The sequence below is a fragment of the Mastomys coucha genome, unplaced genomic scaffold, assembly GCF_008632895.1.
Source record: "Mastomys coucha isolate ucsf_1 unplaced genomic scaffold, UCSF_Mcou_1 pScaffold18, whole genome shotgun sequence".
Taxonomy (NCBI): domain Eukaryota; kingdom Metazoa; phylum Chordata; class Mammalia; order Rodentia; family Muridae; genus Mastomys; species Mastomys coucha.
In genome coordinates this window covers 4,772,994-4,793,938 of record NW_022196900.1, presented here as the reverse complement: position 1 = coordinate 4,793,938, position 20,945 = coordinate 4,772,994, and the positions used below count along the sequence as shown (strand labels likewise).

The 20,945-nt window shown below is 41.7% G+C and overlaps 1 protein-coding gene across 1 annotated transcript in view; it reads right to left on the bottom strand.

Moving 5' to 3' along the window:
* The window catches only part of Reck (reversion inducing cysteine rich protein with kazal motifs), a 73,935-nt gene extending 57,593 nt beyond the window's left edge, over positions 1-16,342 (bottom strand). Inside the window, exons 1-2 of the mRNA XM_031377239.1 lie at positions 16,147-16,342; positions 2,437-2,495 (exon numbers count right to left, since the gene is read on the bottom strand). Coding sequence (XP_031233099.1) covers positions 2,437-2,495; positions 16,147-16,246 — 159 coding nt within the window. The 5' untranslated portion in view covers positions 16,247-16,342. The remainder of the gene's footprint in view (positions 1-2,436; positions 2,496-16,146) is intronic.
* Between the last annotated feature and the right edge of the window lie 4,603 nt (positions 16,343-20,945).

Genomic DNA, 20,945 nt, shown 5'->3' with positions numbered 1-20,945 from the left:
AAATGACTGAACTTACTCATCAAAGCAATTCCAAGAAAGCTGTAGATCAGTCAAGTATGGTGGCTTTTATCTGTAATCCCAACACTAAGGAGGCTGAGGCAGGATGACTGTGGAATTCATTGGCAGCCTGGGCTACATGGTAAGTTCTAGGCCAGCCTGAGCTACAATGTAAACCTTGTGGTTAAGAGCCCTTGCTGCTCTTTAGAGGACCTGAGTTTGGTTCCCAGCATCCACATTAGGTGGCTCCCAACATCTCTTAACGTAAGCTCCAGGGGGATCTGATACCTGTTCCCAAACTCCACAGGCACCTGTGCTCGTTAGTATGTGCCCATACATACAAATACATAATTTTAAAATTAAATAAAAAGCAAGAGCAGTAAGTGCTCTTTCCCATTGAGTCATCTCTTCTCTATCCCCAAACAGTCTTTTTAAACAAGTGATCATAGAGCAATTGTTGTTATCAACATCATTATCTGTGTGAGATATTTTAACCATATCTATAGCTGAGTTATACCCTCTGTCCAGTATTCTTTTGTCTAAAGTTCTTATAAATTATAGGTTGAGAAACAATGTAACAAATAATATGACATGGTCTGCTCCAATATAAACTTTCTTTAATAGGCTAGGGAAGAATAGGAAGACTAAGACTTATAATAAGTGAAGCATAATTGACCAGGATTAATAATGTTAAAGCTCAATATGGGGTTGACTATTCTATCTTCGTATTTACTTAAAGTTTTACGCTATAAAAGGATACAAGGAAGAGTGGGAATAAAAACAAAGCAGGCAAAGAGGCCAATAAGGGAAGACAAGCAGTATGTGACCAATCTCAGCAGTGCACTGGGAGAAAGCACAGAGACCGCTATAGTTTTAAAATAATCTCTGGGGCCCTGGAGAGATATCTCAGTGGTTAAAAGCTCCGGCTGAACCTGGGTTCAGTTCTCAGCACCCACATGGCAGCTCACGATCATCTGCAACTCCTGTTCTAATAATTCAACGCCTTCTTTGGCCTCTGCATGAATTAGGTATGCAAGTGGTACACAGACATATATATAGGCAAAACTTTCAAACACAAAGTAAATTTAAAAAACCCTTATTTTCAAAATCATCTCCTTGTTTTTCCTCTATATTTTTCAAAAATAAAAAAGGCAAACACAAAATAAGTTTAAAAGCCCAAGCACTGACAGGTTAGACCAGTGGTGAGGACATGGCCTGAGACCATAACTAATGTGCTCTGAGGAAGTGGACGCCGGCTTGGCCATATGTCAGGGTTGCATAGATAGTTAAGTATGGGTTGCATAATGACCATCACTGAGCATACAGTAGCTATTCTTCCAATCACTGGTGTGGGAACTTTGGTAAGCTTTTTAACTTTTTTTATATTTCAATTTCTTTATCTATAACATGAAGATGACATCACTTCCAGATTGTTACTAAAAAAATGTCACTGGTGACTGAGAACATCACTTCTCAAGCTGTAAGGCTAGCATGACGTAAGGCTAAGCCCTAAGGTGGAAAACGGCAGCTAAGACTTTAGCAAGACATCTTGCTGCAATAGAACTTACATATTCAACCAGAAAAACTCAAACTACAAAAAAAATTAAGACAGTAAGTACGTAAGACAATGAATCCACTGTGTCCAACAGGTCTGCCAATTATTAACACATCACATTCCCTTTATCTTTCTCTGCATATGCACATATTGTTAGTGTGAGCATCTTGATTATTTTAGGATTCATTAGAGACAGTGATTATTTGTTCCTAGATCCTAACATGAGCTGGGGATGTATCCCAGCTGGTAGAGTGTTTGTTTAGCATGCTCAAATCCTTGGGTTCTAGTTTCAGCACTGCATAAATTAGGTGTGGTGGTGTACAACTGCAATACCAGGCCTGAGATACATGAGGCACTGTCCATAAAACAAACAAACAAACAAACAAACAAACCCAAACAAAAAGCACTCCAAATTAAATCTTAGCTCTTTAGAATAAGGACTCTGTCACACCTGACCACAATACAGTGACCACACTCAGGATCACAACTGATAAAATACTATCAGTTCATGTTCAGTCTATATAATCAAGCTTCACCAATTTGTCTCACTAATTTTTGTTGCAAAACTTCTTTTTCACTTCAGGATCATTGATTGCATTTGACTGTCAAGTCACATCACTTAATTTTATCTGGAATCATCTCTTAGCCTTTTTTTGCATTATAATAGTGGTTTTTTTTTTTTTAATATAACTGAAATGTCTTGAGAATACAATGTATTGTTTCAAGGGTGGCCTGATTGCTTCCATATTATTTGAGTTATGATGCTGTGTCCCTTTCCAGTGCTTCATGTCAGTTAACACATTATTAAAGCTGTTATGCAACAGACTTTTGCAAGGCAAATTTAGTACTTATCCGACTGTATTCACTAACATCACCAAGCTTACCTGCTCACAGACATCACGGCACATTTGGTTATCTTTTGAATGATTACAGCACACATCACCTAGGGAGAAGAGGAAACATGATGTTTCACTGTTATACTGTCAGAATTATACAACAGAATTCACTGCTCCATAGATTCTTTTTTTGTGTGTTCTGTTTTTGAGACAGGTCCTCCTGATATTTAATACAAGCTGGCCTCCACATCCCTCATCCTCCTGACTCAGCTTCCAAAGTGCTGGTATTAGGATGGTCCTAAGTCATGTACTATCACACCTGGCTGTCATTATTCATTTTAACTAGATCTTCAATGAGCATCTATTACAATGTGGGTGCTAGGTTTGAAGATATGGTCCTTATCCTAGAGAAACTAATAGGAAAGACACTCATATAATAAAAAGTGTTACAATATAAATATAAGTTACTATTTAATGTGTACTTTTTTTCATTTAAAAATATTTTTTGGTTTTTTCTTCTTTTTTTTTTATTAGATGTTTTCTTTATTTACAATACCTCCTTTCCCAGGTTTCCCTCGAAAAGAAAAAAAAAAATAAGAAAAAAAAACCCCAAACTAAAACAATCCCCTGTTCCCTTCCCCCTCTCCCTGCTCACCACCCCACCTTCTCCCACTTCCTGGCCTTGGCATTCCCCTACACTGGGGCATAGAACCTTCACAGGGCCAAGGTCCTCTCCTCCCACTGATGACCGACTTGGCCATCCTCTGCTATACACATGCTGCTGGAGCCATGAGTCCCCCCATGTATACGCTTTGGTTGGAGTTTTAGTCCCTGGGAACTCTGAGGGTACTAGTTAGTTCATATTGTTGTTCAGGCTAAGGGGCTGCAAACCCTTCAGCTCCTTGGGTCCTTTCTCTAGCTCCTTCATTGGGGACCCTGTACTCAGTCCAATGGATGGCTGTGAGCCTCTACTTCTGTATTAATGTGTACTTTCTATGTACTACATTTTCTACTGAGCTTGTTATATATATTTTTCAGTTCTTAAGATTACTCTATGGACAATATTTTATTAACTATAACACAAAACTAACTTGCTTTTAAAGTGGTGAGTTTTGTTTAGGACTTGTTGAATTTGAGGTTTCTATAGGACTTTCAGATGGAAACTCTAGTAACCAAAGCCAAAACTTGGAATACAGCTAAGAGCCTAGCTTAAAGATCCAAATGTGCAAGTCATGAGTATAAAGGGTATAAAGAGATATGATGTTATCTAGGGAGTTTCTACTAAAAAGTACATGTAGCACCAGATCTTAATGACAGCCACACCTGAGATACACAGAGGAACAGAAATATGACTGCAATAGAGCAGGAGAAGGTCAACCACTACGTGACATACAAGAGAAGGAATGGCAGGTGCCCGGAATGGCAGGTACCCACAGATAGAAGGCAGGAGAATGAAAACCAATTTGCTCAGAGAGCCACCTGCTAGTTGGGTGTTGTAGCCCGTGTCTGTGATCTAGCATTTGGGATGAAAAAGCAGGAAGATTAGAAGTTCAAGGCCAGCCTGGGCTACGTGAGACCCTGTCTCAGAAAAAAAGATAAAAAAGCCAACTTTGGAACATCACATGTAATTTCTTTTTACTTATTCATTTGCTTGTTTGTTTATTTTGAATGTGTTAAATGAAGAAGAGTAGCCAACATATAGGAAGAAAATTAAGAGAAAGAACAGTGAACAGAAGTTCCCTGAGAAAGACACTTTAGTTGAATATTCTACAGACTGATTAGGACTTCCTAACTCTGGTAAACCCAATTATCGTGGGCTATCTTTAGTCCCTTTTAGAGTCATTATCACCCACCTCTGTATGAGACAGGATTTCCTTTTGACTATCAGATGGGCTATCGAGTAAAATTTCTGGAATGCATCAACCTAGCAAAGCATTAACCAGCTCCTCCTAACCCCCAAATTAAGAGTGTAATAAAATAGTATCTGAAACAGAGCAGAGATCTTCCCACCTGCCTGATGTTATCCACATATTTAGTAACTATAAAAACTACTGATTTATTACTCTTTTGTTGTCTGACTACAGAAGATTTTCCACAGTGGACCATGTCAACTAGGGGAACCGGAACCCATGTTGCTGGGCCATGATCACTCATATTTAGCTCAGAATAAAATACTTCTTATTCCCTTTGGAGCAAGAGCATGCTCTGCCTGCTACAACAGCAACCAGGAAATCAAGTAAGTAAAATGTGTCAAGAAGATGGCACGTGCTAGAAGCTGATGTGGAATTCACACTGATCACAATACTTAGGAATTTAAAAAATACTGTTATCAGTATGGACCAGTGAAGGCAAAGCTGAGTTCAAGAAGGTACACACATCCTCTTTCCAACTAAAGAAGGTTCACACATCCTCTTTCTAATTCAAGAAGGTTCACACACCCTCTTTCCAATTCAAGAAGTACACACACCCTCTTTCCAGAGTTAGGTTGTACAATGAAGAATCTGGGTGGCTTTGTTCTACCCCATGAGAGGGAAGACTCCAGGTTCTTGGAATTTCCTCAACAAGAATGCCTTTGCTACGATACAGAGTAATCCAATGGGATGGCTTCAGAATGGGACCGAACCAGGCCTGAAAGGCAAACACTGTAAGCAGGGAGTTGGGGAATGAGTCACTATCAACTTGACCTCTCAACCTTTGGTGGTGAGAGGGAGATGGGAACTGACCAAAAATTCTATTAATCCTAGACAATGGAACCAAATAAAAACTCTGACACAGAAACTCAGTGAAGCTTCCCTGGCTGATGACTACATTGATGTGTCGGGGAGATTTTACATATGTAAATGAATAATGATTCTGCTGGGTCTGGTAGCATATACCTGTAATCCCAACAGAAGCATATAGATCTCTGAATACAAGGCCAGTCAGGCCTACATAGTGAGCTCCCGGACAGCTAGGGCTACACAGTAAGACCACGTTTCAAAAACTAAACTGCACACATTCGAGCACACATATGTACTCACACATGCATGCATGCACATATTTTCTGAGAAGGGACAGAAAGCTCTGCACTTCCTCCCAGACTTGGCCCTGTGAGTCTTTATTGGGCTAGTCCTCCTGGCTCACATCCTTTATATATGACCACAGATGTACACGAAGCTTATATTCTACCTTGGAGTTACTCCTCAAAGAGTAATTTGAAGTATACCACTGCCCCGAACTCTGAGTTGTTCTAGTGAGCTACTGAACCTGGTCATGGGAATGTTAGATCTGTCCCTAGACCAAAAGTATGTGAGTTGGGTTAGGGCAGACGGCTCAGTGGTTAAGAGTGTTTGCTACTCTTCCAGAGGATGGGAGTTCAATTCTTAGCACCTATACCATACAGGCTCAAAACTGCCTACAACTATAGCTCCAGCCTACAACTACAGGCTCCACTGTACTCAAAGAACCTGAAGTAAGGTTAGTGTGTGTAGAAAGCGGTCTTGGTAGGGCTATGCACTTTAGCTGGCAGGGTCTACACATACTCTGGTCAGTTATGGCAGAACTGGATCGTAGCATACTGGTTAAGGTGTGGGCTGACTGACCGTCTTAGCATTCTCTTCACAAGGAAGGTCCTAAGAACTTGTTATAAGCTGTCAGAAGCTCAAGAGGACCAATCTAGTTCCTACACGTGATTATTACTACCTCTGCTCCAGGAGGCAGAGAAAAGTCGTCTGTCTTGCAAAGTTTGGTTGCTCCTACAGGTTTAGGACAATGGCTTATCTCTGTGACTTCCACCTTGAAGGGAGTGAGACAGATCAAGGAGATAGCTACTCTATGAGTGATTAATGGGACAGTCAAGCCTAAGTCTGAGCCAAAGTGAAAGAGACAGGCACAAAATGAAGGATGAGATGCTAGACTTTATCTTGCTTTTATGTTACCTTGTAGGCTAAGAGTTCAATGCCTTTTATGAAAAGCAGTTTCTACATGTTTGCTGCAGCAGGACAGCATCATCCTAGCCAAGGAAAGGAGTTAAAGACAGTGCTAAATGAAGAGGGAGGTGACGCCATCTACAGACAGGGTATAATATGATTGAGATGTGTCACTGTGTGGGCTTGAACTGAAACTGTCACCGTCTGAACTGGTCCCTTTAAAAACTGAGAAAGGAGGCAAATATAAAAATGGGTTTTAAACATGTTCATACAGGTTTCTTTTTTAAATCTGTGTGTGTGTATGAATGTTTGCAAGAGTATGCATATGTGGATGCATGTGGACATGGTGTAATACATGTGGAAACTTAAGGTTGGTGTTAGAATCATCTACAACTGCTCTTCCATTTTAATTATTGAAGCAGGGTCTTTTGATCAAGACCCAAGTTTGTTGACATGATTAGTCTTGCTAGCCAGCTTGTTCTGAAGATCCCCTGCCTCCACCAATTGAAGCTGGAATTAGTAAACCCATTCACTGGGTGTTGGAGATCTGAACTCCGGATTAGTATTGGAGGAGACAAGAATGAATAAATAAGTGAATAAAAAAAGAAATCTTCTTAGATGGCATTTCAAAGGCCATTAAGTGCAGCACTGGAGACTAGCTCCTGTGAGCTCAGTGTCTGGCGGAGCGATCCTCCTCAGCCTGGTGGTACAGTGCAGAGCTGCAATCCCGGCAATCTGGAGGCTGGTGCAGAAGGAGTAGAAAGGAGTTGAAAGCCAGTCTGGATTACGTGGGGAAGTTTTTCTAAATCAAAAATGGAAAGTGCGTGTATCTATACACACACACACTCACACACACACACACACACACACACACACACACAGGCACTCGGTCTGCAGCCCCACTGGGAGGGGAAGGAAGCCTCTTTCTGACCTGGTGTGCTGTAGAAGCTGGCAGTTCTGCCCTCTAACACAAAGGTCATCTGAGGGCAGAAAATCCAGCTGATTTGGAGGAGAGATAACTCAGAGTAACATATGGTCCCAATAAACACAGTCTTAAAAAGAAAACAACCAGGCAGACAGGAGTCTGATTTGGGCTTAGGAATTAAAAAAAGTCCCTTGAAGCAAAGGTCTATTTAAAACAGAGTCACGAAATGTACTCTAATTAAAACTTTCATAGCAACTGGAGGTTTTATTAAACTATAGATACAGAATCCCCTCCCCCATTTTATATTTAATAGTGAAGGTCAAATTTATTGTAAAGTGACTTCCAAATGAGAAGTTTCCAGAAAGAAACTGCATCTTCAACTGACCCTCCAGCAAGGCTGAATAACAGTTTCACTTCAATGACAGCAGAGGTTGGACTACTGCAGGTCCAGAGCCTAATTACGAATTATCTTGGACTATCTTTAGTCCCCTATATACACAGTGACTTTCTGGAATGTATTAACTTAACAAAATCCTCGTTTCCTCCACTCAAAAGGCTAAGAATACTAGCAGACAGCGTCTGAGACCAGCAGAAGTTACTCACTCCACTTTGCTCAACCCATGCACTTAATGTTTCCACCAACGTATCTGAAGTGCCTTGATTTAGGATTTTCTTTGTTATAACGCTGAAACATGGGATTTGGGGTAACCTAACTCTATGTTCCTGGGATATGGCCACTTCTGTTTGGCTTCAGAATAAACGACTGCTTATCCTTTTGAGGTGATAGTTGTGTTTTTGTTTTGGCACAAAACTAAAATTAAAAAAATATATATACACAAAAAAAGAAAGAAACCAAAATTTGGAAAATAAAGATGAAAAGGAAAATGCTTTCCACCACAACCTCTGCTGACATTCTGGCATCTTTCCTTCTAACTTTTCCAAAAGCTTTTTTTTTTTTTTGGTACTTCTGACAAAATAGGATGAAAGAGGGCAGCCTGAAGTCCTCCAGTAATAACCCCTTCCCTCTCAGCCCAGCATTCCTCTCTAATCGTACATTTCCGCCCCGGGGAGGACTGCCACCCCACCACCAGGCCCAGAACCGTGCCCCATCACACTGCCCTGCTGATTCTAAACAGTGGACAGTACTAGATAAGTGCATATTTTTCTTACTTTTAAACAACAAAAACTTATAATTAATCTTTAGACTACACCTTTTTCAAGAAATAAATGTATATGCATACTCAATTCATATGTCTTCACTATGAATATGAAAAATCTGAATGCAATTAAAGTAATTAAAGGCATTTATCTTTTTTAGAATAATTAAGGTGGATTAATTGGGTCATCATTCAACTATAACTGGGCCTGGGGATGGGAGACTGCAGAAACAAAACAATGACTACAAGAGAAACATGCTCTGCTAGTGCTGGCTACGGGGCAAGTTGTTCCAGAAACATTTGGTTTTACACTTTGACTCTAGTTTGTTTATTTGTTCCCCTACTTTGCTGTAGTTTAAAACCCTGTGCATTGTCATAAAATGGGACTGGACAAGGCAGAAAGAGGTGAAGATGAAGCCTCATATTGACCCGAGAATAAAGAGCACCAGTTTAACCCTCTCCGAAGGGATACACATGCCATCTTCAAGTCTTAGTCCAAGACTCAGATTATAAAATTAATGAAAACCAACAAGGAGTTGCTAAGAGCCATGCTTGCTGGTTTTAGGAAGGAATAGATATAGCCTAGGAATATTCAAGCAGGATTGTCTAATAACCTGAAACACTTAGGCCCAGCTGCTGCTGGAGACCACTGGAAAGTAAAGAGGCAAGTGAGCAGCAGGCATGCTCTAGTTACACTAGGAAAATGCAATTGCTAAGGCCAGCTAGCATTTAAGGAAGCAAAGACACACCATAATCTAAAAGTAAATACCCCTAGAATTATAGGCTTTTGGAAATTAAAAGGGATTTTGCCACAGAAGCCTCCCAAAGACTAAAATTCAATTTTGTCATTGCAAAGTCATTCCTGTTTTCTCTGCTAAAGAAAATAGGTTCTCTAATAAATACATCCCAAAGAACTGTTAAAACAGAATATGTATGTAAATAAATATATTCATATCTATCCTACAGTACTGAGAGGGAAAAAACAAAATCTGGGCTAATACTGAAATTACAAATAAAAAGACCAATTTTAAAAAATAAAATCTTATTTTTAGTATGTGAAATCTTTTACAATAAAGTTTGATTTTAAGACAACTTAGAATGTGATAATCACTAAAAATATTTAAATGACAACTGCAACTTTAACTTATAAAAAACATATAAAAGCAGCCCTGTAATCTTAGCACCTAGGAGGCTCAGGGATAAAGGTCACTATGAATTGGAGTCAAGTCTGGGCTACAATGCAAGACAGTCTTAAAATTAAAAAAAAAAAAATCTCCTCTAGTTTCTCCAAAACAAAGACATAAAGATATGCAAGTATATGCACATATATATCTACATATATGCATATATGTATATAATATTTTATATATATACATCTATCTATCTATATTGATATAGATATAGATATAGATATAGATATACAAAATCAGCCAAGGGAGAGCGAAAAGTAAATGCTTCAGCATATATCCAGCACACATTCAATACTATCATCACACTGCTGCATCTGTCTGCACACACACGTACACATTTTGTTTATTTCTACATTACAGATCGTCCCCATTGTCAACGCTATAAAGATCTCACTTGGTTCTTACATCAATATAACTTCCATGTTAATTCTTCCTCCCCATTTTTAGAGACAAGGTAATGTCACTCTTAATCAGCTACCTATTTCCTACTGGTCAACCTCTAAAATTTCCAAATATTTTCCCAGTTTTCACTCCCTTAAATCTTAATTATTTTGTGAGGAAAATGTACATTTATCACCTGGACTCAAAGTAAGTCTTTCTTCTCTAATCCAGTTGCTGATTTTCTGGCTAATTCAAAGTGGAAGAATGGAACCTCTGATTAGTTCATGTGAGTTCTTTTGGTACCAGAGACTGACTGTAAGTTTCTGGTATGCTGTTCAGTTAAAGAACTACTCACTGATTAAAAAATAATACAGTCTGTTATACGCCTTTAAATTTTATGTATCTAACGTGTATGGGTGTTTTGTCCCCATTATGTCTGTGGACCTTGTTCATGCAGTGACCATGGAAGCCAAAAGGGGGTGTCAGATCCCCTGGGACTGGAGTTAAGTGGGTGGTTGTGAGCAGCCACATGGGAGCTAGGAATGGAATTCTGGGATTCTGGAAGAGCAGCCAGTACTCTTAGCCACTGAACCATCTCTCCAGCCTTTCTGTTAATTTATGTGTTTTTTCAAAGCTTATTTTTATTTTTATTTATGTATGTGTATGTCTTTGTCTGTATGCTATATACAGGTGGGTACCTGCAGAGGCCAAAAGTGGGTGTCAGATCTCCTGGAGCCAGAGTTACAGGAGGTTTTGAGCCACTTGATGTGAGCACTGAGAACAGAATTCAGACCCTCTGGAAGAGTAGCAAATGACCTTAACCACTGAGCCATCCCTGCAGCCCCTTAAATGTAATGCCCCTTAAACAAAAAAGGAAGTACAGGGTATTTTCTGTCACTCATTCCAGTACATTATGATAATATACTCTTAATTCAGAAAACAGCTTGATTAACAAGAAATATGCAAAGTGGAGTCAATCAAGTACACAAAAGGTAAGAAGCCACTAGTGCTAGCTTACAGGATCAAGAGACTTTGAACTCAGGACCCATGAGAGTACAGAAAGCACAGAAGCAAAGATGAAGCATTAAGAAATGAGCAGCAGCGAGGCAGACAACAGCTTTCCAATGCAGTCTTGCTTCCTTAGCACTTTTCCACTTTCCTTAGCCCTCTGAAGGGCTCCCATTATAAACATGGGATCTAATGATACAAAATTTAGTTCCCAATGAAATATTTCTTGGTTAGAATGTCTCTCTCAATATTTTATTTATATTTGTTTGAATATATGTGTATGTATGTATATATGCATATATACATGTATATATATACATGTATATATGCATATATATATGAATTCTGTTGACAAGGCAGCACATATACCTCATGCAAACCTCCAACTCACTATATAGAAAAGAACAACTTTTAAACTCCTGATCTTACTGCCTTTATCTTCCAAGTGCTAGTATTCATGTTGTACCATCACATCTGGCTTTTTTTTAAAAAAATATTTATATGTTTACTTGCACATATGGGTGCATATGTTGGTGAACATTAGAGATTGATGTCTGGGGTTTTTCTCAGTCTTTCTCCTCTTCCTCCTCCTCCTCCTCTTCTCTGCCTTCTCCGTCTTTTTTTTTTTTTTTTTGAGACAGTTTCTCACTGAGTGAGCTCCAGGGATCCTCTATTTCATACACATACCCAGGACCCAGTACTGGAATTACAGACACATATTGTTACACAACTTTTTATGTGAGTGCTAGAGATCTGAACTCAGGTGCTTCTTGTGCATAACAGGCACTTTACTCAACCACCTCTAGAAGCCTGATGTGTGCCACCCCCACCCCCTTGTTTTTGAGACAGGTTCCTCCCACAAAAACCAGGATGGTCTGGAATTTGCTATATGCCCAGGTGAGCATCAAACTTGCAATCTCCAATCCCTGCCTTCTACGTGTTGGAATTACAGGCATGTACTCTTGCCTGACTCTTGGCAATGTTCATGTTGTCTCCAAACTTTGTAGCATTTGCCACGTCATAAGCTACATGCTTGATGAAATCAGTTTTTCCTCAAATATATTCTTTAGATTTGGAACAGAAATAGATATGTACTAATTAAACCATGTATTATCAAGGTAGACATTCAGCAATTCTTGGTGATTTGTCTGTGTTTTGTTTTAAGACAGAGCTTCATTAGGTGGTCCAGGCTGGTCTCAAATTTGAAATCCTCTTGCTTTTCCACCTCCTTAGAGCTGGTATCACCAGCATGTGCCACTATGCTTGGATCCCTGGCAATATTAAAATCTGAATTTCCATTAAACTGTAAGCCCCACAAAAGTAGAGAACATGTGTACTTTTTGCACACCACATTATAACTTGGGCTGTAGTGTCTGGCACTATTAGCAGCTTAACAAATACTAAGGGTGGTCAGTCACTCCTAAAATCTGTCTTAAACATATATGAAGGTGGAACTCTTCTTTTTCCGTTGACTCTGCCACATCCTCACCTTTTACATGGCTAGCACCTTAGCTGGCTTCCACCTTCACTGCAAGTGTCTCTTCTCCAAGAGGCTGTTCCTGTCAGCTCTGCATAAGACACATGCAGTTCCTCACACAGTTCTGTTACCATGTTGTTAAGTTTCTTCACACCAGACTTATACCCACAAATCATTTTATCCATTTATTACTGATTCTCCATTCTACTATCATTTATTTCCTAGAACTTAGGCTGTTGAAGGCACCAGCTCTGCACTCACAACAGGGCCTGACATCCATAGCCAGCCAGTTTCCTGAATAAACAAACTCAGGCCACTGTGCTTTGCCTTTTTAACAGTCAGTTTATAATGACAAAGCCTTTCTCCTTGACATCTTCTCACTTTCTTCTAGGAGTGTTAAATGATGAAAAGTAGGAATAATGAAAGACTGCTTAAATCTATGAATGCCAGAGAGGAACTCCTGTATTGTATGCCAGGATAAGCTGTCCAGTCTGGGCTGTCACCAGCCCTGACTCTTTCTACATCAGGGGCCAAGATAGTCAGCAGGAGGAAAATCTGCTTTTTATTACTTTCTTCCAGATAGGCGTTTCCTTTTTCTAACTTAAAATTCATTACATTCTTTTTCTGGATTCTAGGCTATTACATAATCCCTCAAATGTCAACTCCTTGAAACTTGGCCCTTAATGTTACACGTCTTTCTCTCTTTTATATTATTACAAAACATCTTAAATAGAAACAGAGCCACTAACTAACGTGCCTGCCCTAAGACACAGACCCTGGGACTGCAACATGGGCTCTTATCCCATCCTCCAATGAGACAATCACTGAGCAAGCTGCAACACTCTTCTACCTCCACCCCAAGAACAGCACAGTCAGGGCAATACTGCAGGAGGGGTCAGTGACCTGGAAAACTTTGCACCAGAGGACACTATCTTGGATGGGGTAATGAGAGGAGAAATGAGATTGCCTACAATGAGAAATGAACAGGACTACAAACCAGGCCTTCACTGAGACACAATTTAATAATTGTGCTCTCAATTTCTGCTTCAGTCCTTTTACAGATCCACAGTGGAAGCTTTTGTCCATTATATTATCCAATGCCCTTCACATAAGAAACCAGCACTATATGCTTCCAGAATTTAGCACAGGAACGAGGCTAAATTTGCAATCTAGCATGGAATTTCTCTTATCAAACAGTGCAAACTATATGAAGCCAGAGATGTCTTAGAGATGGAAGGGCTACTGGAAATAACCAGCCCAGTGTGTTCTGAAGTGTTATAAAGAATGTTAAATAGCAAGCCTCTTGTTCTTTCCACAGCTGTTTCACTACGATATAAATCACATCTTCTGAAGTTCGCCCTTTTAAAGTGTATTAATTAAGTTATTTTCAGCATATTCAGTTCTATAACATTTCTATAAACCAAAAAGAAACTCTCACTCAGCAGTCACTCTCTAGTTTCTCAGCAACGAGTCTCCGTGAAAGGACTCCAGGGATCTTTTACTGCAAATTAATTAAATGCGCTACAATTGTAGTGTGCTTTATTCACCCACAGTCACACACACACACACACACACACACACACACACACACACACATATACACATACATACATACATACAAATACATAATACACACATACATGCATACACATACATACATACACACATACATACACACATACACATACATACACACATACATATACATACATACACACATAATACATACACATACATACATACATACATAATACAGACACATACATACACACATATATACACACATACACACATACATACACACACACATAATACATACATCTTTCTCAAGACAGGGATCCTATCTATCTATCTATCTATCTATCTATCTATCTATCTATCTATCTATCTTTTTCAAGACAGGGTTTCTCTGTGTAGCCCTGGATGTCCTTCTGTCTGTAGCCTATGCTGACCTTGAATTCACAGAGATCCTCCAGCCTCTACCTCCCAAGTGCTGGGATTAAAGGCAAGCACCACCACTGCCTGGCCTATATTTATCTTTCTTATTTATTTATTTATTTATTTATTTGGGTCTTTCCTTTCCTGCTTCTCATTTTTTGTTTGTTTGAGACAGGGTATCACTCCGTGACCCAGGTTGGCCTGGGTCTTGTGGCAATATTCCTGGCTTAGCCTTCCAGGAATTACAGGTGCAAACCATTACACCTGGCTGTCCAAATACATTTAAGAGCTAACATTTTGATGTCTGCTATGCTAAATGCTATACATGGATACCTTAGTTAATCTTCTTAGTAAAATCTATACCAGTGGTTCCCAACCTTCCTAAAGCTGTGACCCTTTAACACAGTTCCTCATGTTGTGGTGACCCCCCTCAACCATAAAATTGTTTTTGTTGGTACTTCATGACTTTAATTTTGCTACTGTTATGAATCATAATCACATCTGTGTTTTTGATGGTCGTAGGTGACAAATGTGAAAAGATCGTTGGATCACCCCAAAGGGGGTCGGGTCCCACACGTTGAGAACCGCAGATCTAGAAGGTACAGTGTATAAGAATGTGAATACTAAATTTAAAAAAAAAGATTAAGGCTAAGTAATTTACTGAAGTTTTCCTAAAAGCCCTACTCTACAACAATGGGATAAGAAGGGGTAACTAGTATTCAATAAACATCTTTGGGCTAACTAGAACACATAGAGATAAGCTGAATTAGTCAACAATTCACAGTATTCTTCTGTTCCTTTTCTATTGGCTTCCTTATTAGTTTATAGTTGAGACTGAGTATGTTCGTCCCGAAGTGCCTCTCCCTGTAAGCAACACACGCCTCCGTTACTTTTGTCATAAAAATCCCAGTCATCTTTCGATGGCTAGTATAGGTGTACACTCGTTTTTTCTCATCTTCTAGGAGAATGTCAACCCTCCTCTGTGCACATGCAGCCCCGCCCGCATCTCTCCTCTGAACCTGTTTGCCTGAGTTCAAACTCAGAGGTCCTGTCTTACGCCACCTATCAGCCTGAGGTGTCCCGGGAAGCACGAGTTAGTGTCAAATCCAAACGCTGAGCAAGCGCAGGAAGGACAATCATAAGCGGTCAAGCTTTCCATCCATCTCTGGTGTAACGGCTTTAAGAGAGCCCAAGAACACATCTCTCTCCTGAAGCCAGCCCACCACGGGGTGATTTATCGATACGTAGTCGTCGTCCCCCACCCCACCCCACCCCACCCCCCAGCCGGGTCTCAGACCGACAGTGCACCCGACAGGCAGCCTTGTGGAGGCTATCAAAGTTCACCGCCACTCAGGCCAAGTCAGTCAAATTAACAAGTGACAACAACTGACTGGGCAGCCGTAGGGGAGCTGCACCTACGTCTCCCTTCCGCCCAGCGGGGCTATCCAGAACCCGGGCACCTCCCTGTTTTCTGACAGGGACCCTGGCCAGGGACCCTGGCCAGGGACTAGGGTCCAGCAGGGCAAGGGGCCCCTGTCTGGAAGGTGACAGAGCAAGGCCTCGAACCCAAGCCACCACCCCAGGGTTCGGAAGATCTTCAGGGAGAAGGAGGAGAGGGCGGGGAGCGGCCTCCGGGTCCAGCTCCAGTACGACGCTCCTGACCGCGGCCCGCGGGTCTGGGGGCACGCGCACCCCGCCCCCGGCTCTGCGCCATCTTGGAGCGCTGAGCCACTCGCTCGGGACCGCCCCGACCGTGGCTCCCAGGGCTACTCACCCGCGCTGCCCGGGGCCAGGCCCCCTGTCACCTCCGCGACCCCCGCCGCGGCCAGCAAAAGCAGCAGCGCGCCTCGCGGGGAGGCCCGGACGCTCGCCATGTCCCGGCCGGGCGGGTCCGAAGCCGCGGGATGCTCGGACCCAGCCTGGCCGCAGAGCCGCTGGCACCAGGCCCCGCCCCCTGCGCTTGGACCTCTGGTGATTGGCTGCGGCTCTCCGAAGCCCCGCCCTGGCCGCTCTGAGTTTCCAAAACCTCCCGGGGGGCGGCAGCGCGCCCTAGACCCTGGCTCTTTGTTATGGGCCAGCTGTGTGTCGCCTTCGGCCTCGGGCTCCCGGGCTGCGGTCTTCAAACGGGAAGTCAGAGGTTGGAGACCCTTTTGGAACGCCCCTGTCCTGTGCCGAGGCACATGGGGGCCTCCCCCGCAGCTCAGAGGCGACTGGCCTGCGGAGATCACTCTGCAGGTCCGTCTGATATCCAAGGGCTAAGTCAAAGCTGAACTGCAGGGCGTGCAACCCTAGTTGCATTCTCCTGAACACTCTTAATGTCCTGTCCAAAGGTTGCCTCGACCTAAAGAAAGCGTGTTACCTGGCCTCCCCTCGAAGCCAAAGGACTCTGCTGAGGGCAAGAACTCACAGGCTGGCCTCACTGTTAATACCTATTCCACTCAGAGAAAAGGTCAGGGCAGCTTGTAGGACTAGACTTGGAGAGCCTTGAAATCCAGAATTGGTTCGAGAGGATTTGGAGGTGGATCTTCCCACGCCACTCCAGTAGCTACTCCAGAGAATGTTCCAGAGGACCTACTAATCAAAGCTAATTCATTGTGGAAAAAACGTCTTCTCTTTTCCTGGCTGCCTGGCCTTTGAACAGATAGCTCATCCAGTTTAGAGACTTGCTGTTCAGAAGTGAAGCCAATTGCTTATTTCCAGATTCCTCTATTTAGGTCACTAAAAGCAGCTTTCCCCTGCGTCAGATAGTAGCTATGAAAGTAATGGAAAGAGCAAAGTCTTGCTGCACTCCTTGAGTCCAGATTGAACATTACTCCCAATTAGCCCTGTGCCTGTGGGTGAGGACATTTTACTTCTGAGTCTCCCCCGACCCTCACGCTGGCCTGCTTGATAAGCTTAATGAATGTATTGTGTTTACTTACTTATTTTGAAGACAGAATTTCATATAACTCAGGCTGACCTTGAACTTACAATGAAGCCAAGGTTGGCCCTGATTTCCTGATCAAGTGCTGAAGTTACAAGAACCTAGTTTCATATTGTATTTAGAATGTCTAAGACAGTGCTTGTCCCAGTGAATAATTGAGAGATCTGAACTTGGGCCATGGGGCTAACTGGCTGAACTTATTTCCCACTCCGGCCCAACCACTTTGCCCTTCTTCAAAACATCAGACTTTTAAAAAATTGAGGGGTGTTACATCGTTTCTACCCCCACCCCCATCAACTAAGGCTTTACTTTTTGGAACAGTTTTAGGCTCCTAGCACAGCTGAATGAAAGGTACAGAAACATTAGGCGCCCCTCACACACACAGCCTCACCTACAGCCAATGTTCACCGCCTGGCATGTCTGTGACAATGAGCGTGCCTGTGCTGACATCAGTAGGAGTCACTACTGGGAATGTGCAGTCTATGTGCTGTGACAAATGTATAGTGTTTATCTACCACTCTTCCTTTTAACTTTTAAAAGTGTAGCTGTCAGAAAAAGTGTGTGGTTCACCTTGGAGCTCACACTATATTTCTGTCCTACAATGCTGGTGTGATCACGCTTCACTTAAAATGATTGATGCTTAGAGATCAATATGGTGCTTTTAGAAAGACTTAATCACAACTATTGGTTGTTTTGAAGCTTTACTTGTTTCACATCCTATTTTTAGTGATGGTTCTTAAATATTTTAACCTTCCTTGTAACTCACCACCCACCAGAGGTAGTGGAAAAGAAAGGATACAGAGGAAGTGTACCTGTTTAGAAAGGTTCTTTGGAGCAACTCTCATCTGTGTTGTCTGGAAATTGGCAGTTGAGCTCACAGGTTACCCGGCAGCAACAGCTTAATCTACTTGCAAAAACTTCACAGATATACCAGCAGTCTAGTTCAGTAGAGTTGGGCCAGCAGCCATGATGACAAGACCTAGCAGGGACAGTGGGGCCTCAGCCTTTGCTCGAGTCAGTAGGAGGGACCAGTAGGAACACCAGGAGAAGTTCTTGGCTGTGCCTCTCTCAGGGAGACACACAAGCGTGATCTGTACCAGGGCAAGCCCAGCTCTGTCTCTGTCACTCTGTGGAGTTTCTCTCTATGGCATCCCAACAAATGCAACTCAATCATGCAATGTAAGGCAGACCAATACATGTGTGTTGTTAGCAAAGAATATCACATGCCCTTTCATGTGCTTGCCTTAGCAGAACATCCTCTCTCCTGGGTCTGCTTCAAGAGTCTGCCTTAGCCTTTCACACCTGTATCCACTTCAGCTAAACCTTCCTTCACCCCACCAAAACACCATCCAACTGACTTTCCAAGGAGCCCTTAAGTTTCCACTGCAGCCATCTCTCTGTATTTAGTTAAAGAAAACTCAGTACGTCTCCCTCTCCCTCTCCCTCTCCCTCTCCCTTTTCCTCTCCCTCTCCCTCTTCTCTCTTGAGCTTAGCATTGAACTGGGGCCTCACCTGGATCCTTCAGTGGTAAGCAGGGGCTGTACCACTGAGCTACGTCCCCAGACCTCTCCACAAATCCTTGGGTTAATGGCTTTGTGGTGTACTTTCCTATGATTCCATCCCTCTTTTTTATTTCCTTTTTAGATAGAGTCTCCCTATGTAGCTCAGGCTGGCATCAAACTTGAAATCCTGTCTTAGCTTCCAAAGTGCCCCACCACCTTATACTTTTTAAGTATTGAAGTTCCCTTTGTGTCTTTGTATGTCTCTATACCCCTCCTCATAATATGTATGCTTTCTCTTTTTAATATTCTTTATATATTTATATATACAATATATCCCTATTTTATATTCTTTATATTATATGTATATAATGTATATTATATATAAATAACGTGTTATTTTTTATAATGGCTATTTAATGTCCTTGTTTGATAACTCTGTCATCTCTACATCTATTTGTATTGGCTTTTTCCAGTTGTGAGTAATATTTCCCCTTTTCTTTATATGCTGGATAACTTTTGATTGCATGACATACACATGAATTTTGTGTTTGGAGTGCTGATGTGTGTGTGTGTGTGTGTGAGTGTGTGTGTGTGTGTGTGTGTGTGTGCATGTGTGTGTAAGTACTGTTGCTCGGGTTTTTCTGGCATGTAGTTGTTACTTGAGGATTTCCTAAGATCACACATCTGTTCCAGCAATGTCACCACATTTTTCTTTTATATGATAAAATGTATGTATGACAAATGTTTTAAAGTCCTAGTCTACTAATTCCAACATCTGGGTAATCCTGGCAAGAATTTCTAGTGACTGATTTTAATCTTGACAATTGATTGTATTTTCTAATCTCTTTGTGGCTTTACAGTAGATCTAGGACAGGCTCCATAAAAGCCTATTCCCCACCCCTAGGACATGGCTTGTCACTGCAGCAGGAAAACTGGAAACTGTAGAACTAGAACCAAATGGGAAGCCCAAAACCTATACATAAAGTATAAATCATGAATTTAACATTATACACATTGGCAATGACAATATAACTTGAAGCCAGATCAATAAAAAGGATCTGACCCCAACAACAGGGGATGGAGAGAAGATGGCAGGAAGGAAGTGGGTTCAGTGTCTGATTGATGTGTGCAGTCTGATGTGTGCATATCTGGGTTTCGAGAGGGAGAAGAAAATCAGAGAGTAGAAAATGACGAAGAGACCAGTACCTGACAACTTCCCAAATGGGCGAAAGGACCCAGAAAGCCGGGTCTACCTTAAGAAGGGAACATTCAAAGAAATTTCACCCTAGACATCATCATCAAACTGATGGATAAGGATAAAATGACTTATACAAAGACAATAATCACACAGAGGATAGCTGGTACTTCTCCAGAAGCAGCAGAGGCCACTCGGCCACCTCCATTGCCTGCACACTCACCTGTCATTCTGCCTTGCCTTGCCTGCTGAAGGAACTTCCTAACTGACCTGTCTTTCACCCATTAGTCCCTATAATCTTTTCAATAAAGCAATTATAGCACCCTTTTTAAGCAGCTCAGTTTATTATGCTGTAGAACTTTCTAAAGGCTTCCCACCCCACTTAGGAAACAAAGATCATATTTATTATAGTATCTCTCTTAAGTTTTGCCTCCGTATCCTCTCTGACCACCTCATTTCCTACTGTCCCTTGGATGCAGCCACACACTCCAGCCACATCTTGCTCTTTGTTTTTGCTTAATTCCTCCGTGCAACTCTGGCTTGGGTTCTTTGCTCAGTTCTCTTTCCCCTTTTTGGTGAAATGAAATGGATTTATTTACAGTTTTGGCCAGAACTAGGGGAGAACGGGAAAGGGTTTGGCTCTTCTCTACCATTCGAAGAACACCTGATGCCCTCTCTGGCCTTTGTATACACACACACACACACACACACACACACACGTACATACATACACACACTTCTTTCTTTAAAAAAGAGGGGCTGGAACAAAAGCTAGGGAATGTGTATATGTGCATATGTAGATTTAGATTTAGCTGTGAGGCAATTGTAAAAGCAATTTCAAATGAGAAATCTTCCCTTGGAGTAGCCGTCCCTCCAGCTTTCCTCACTTCCAGCTCAGGAATTCTTAGATCACTTTAATTTTTCAGGGTGCAGGTTATACTGTTACAGACTGA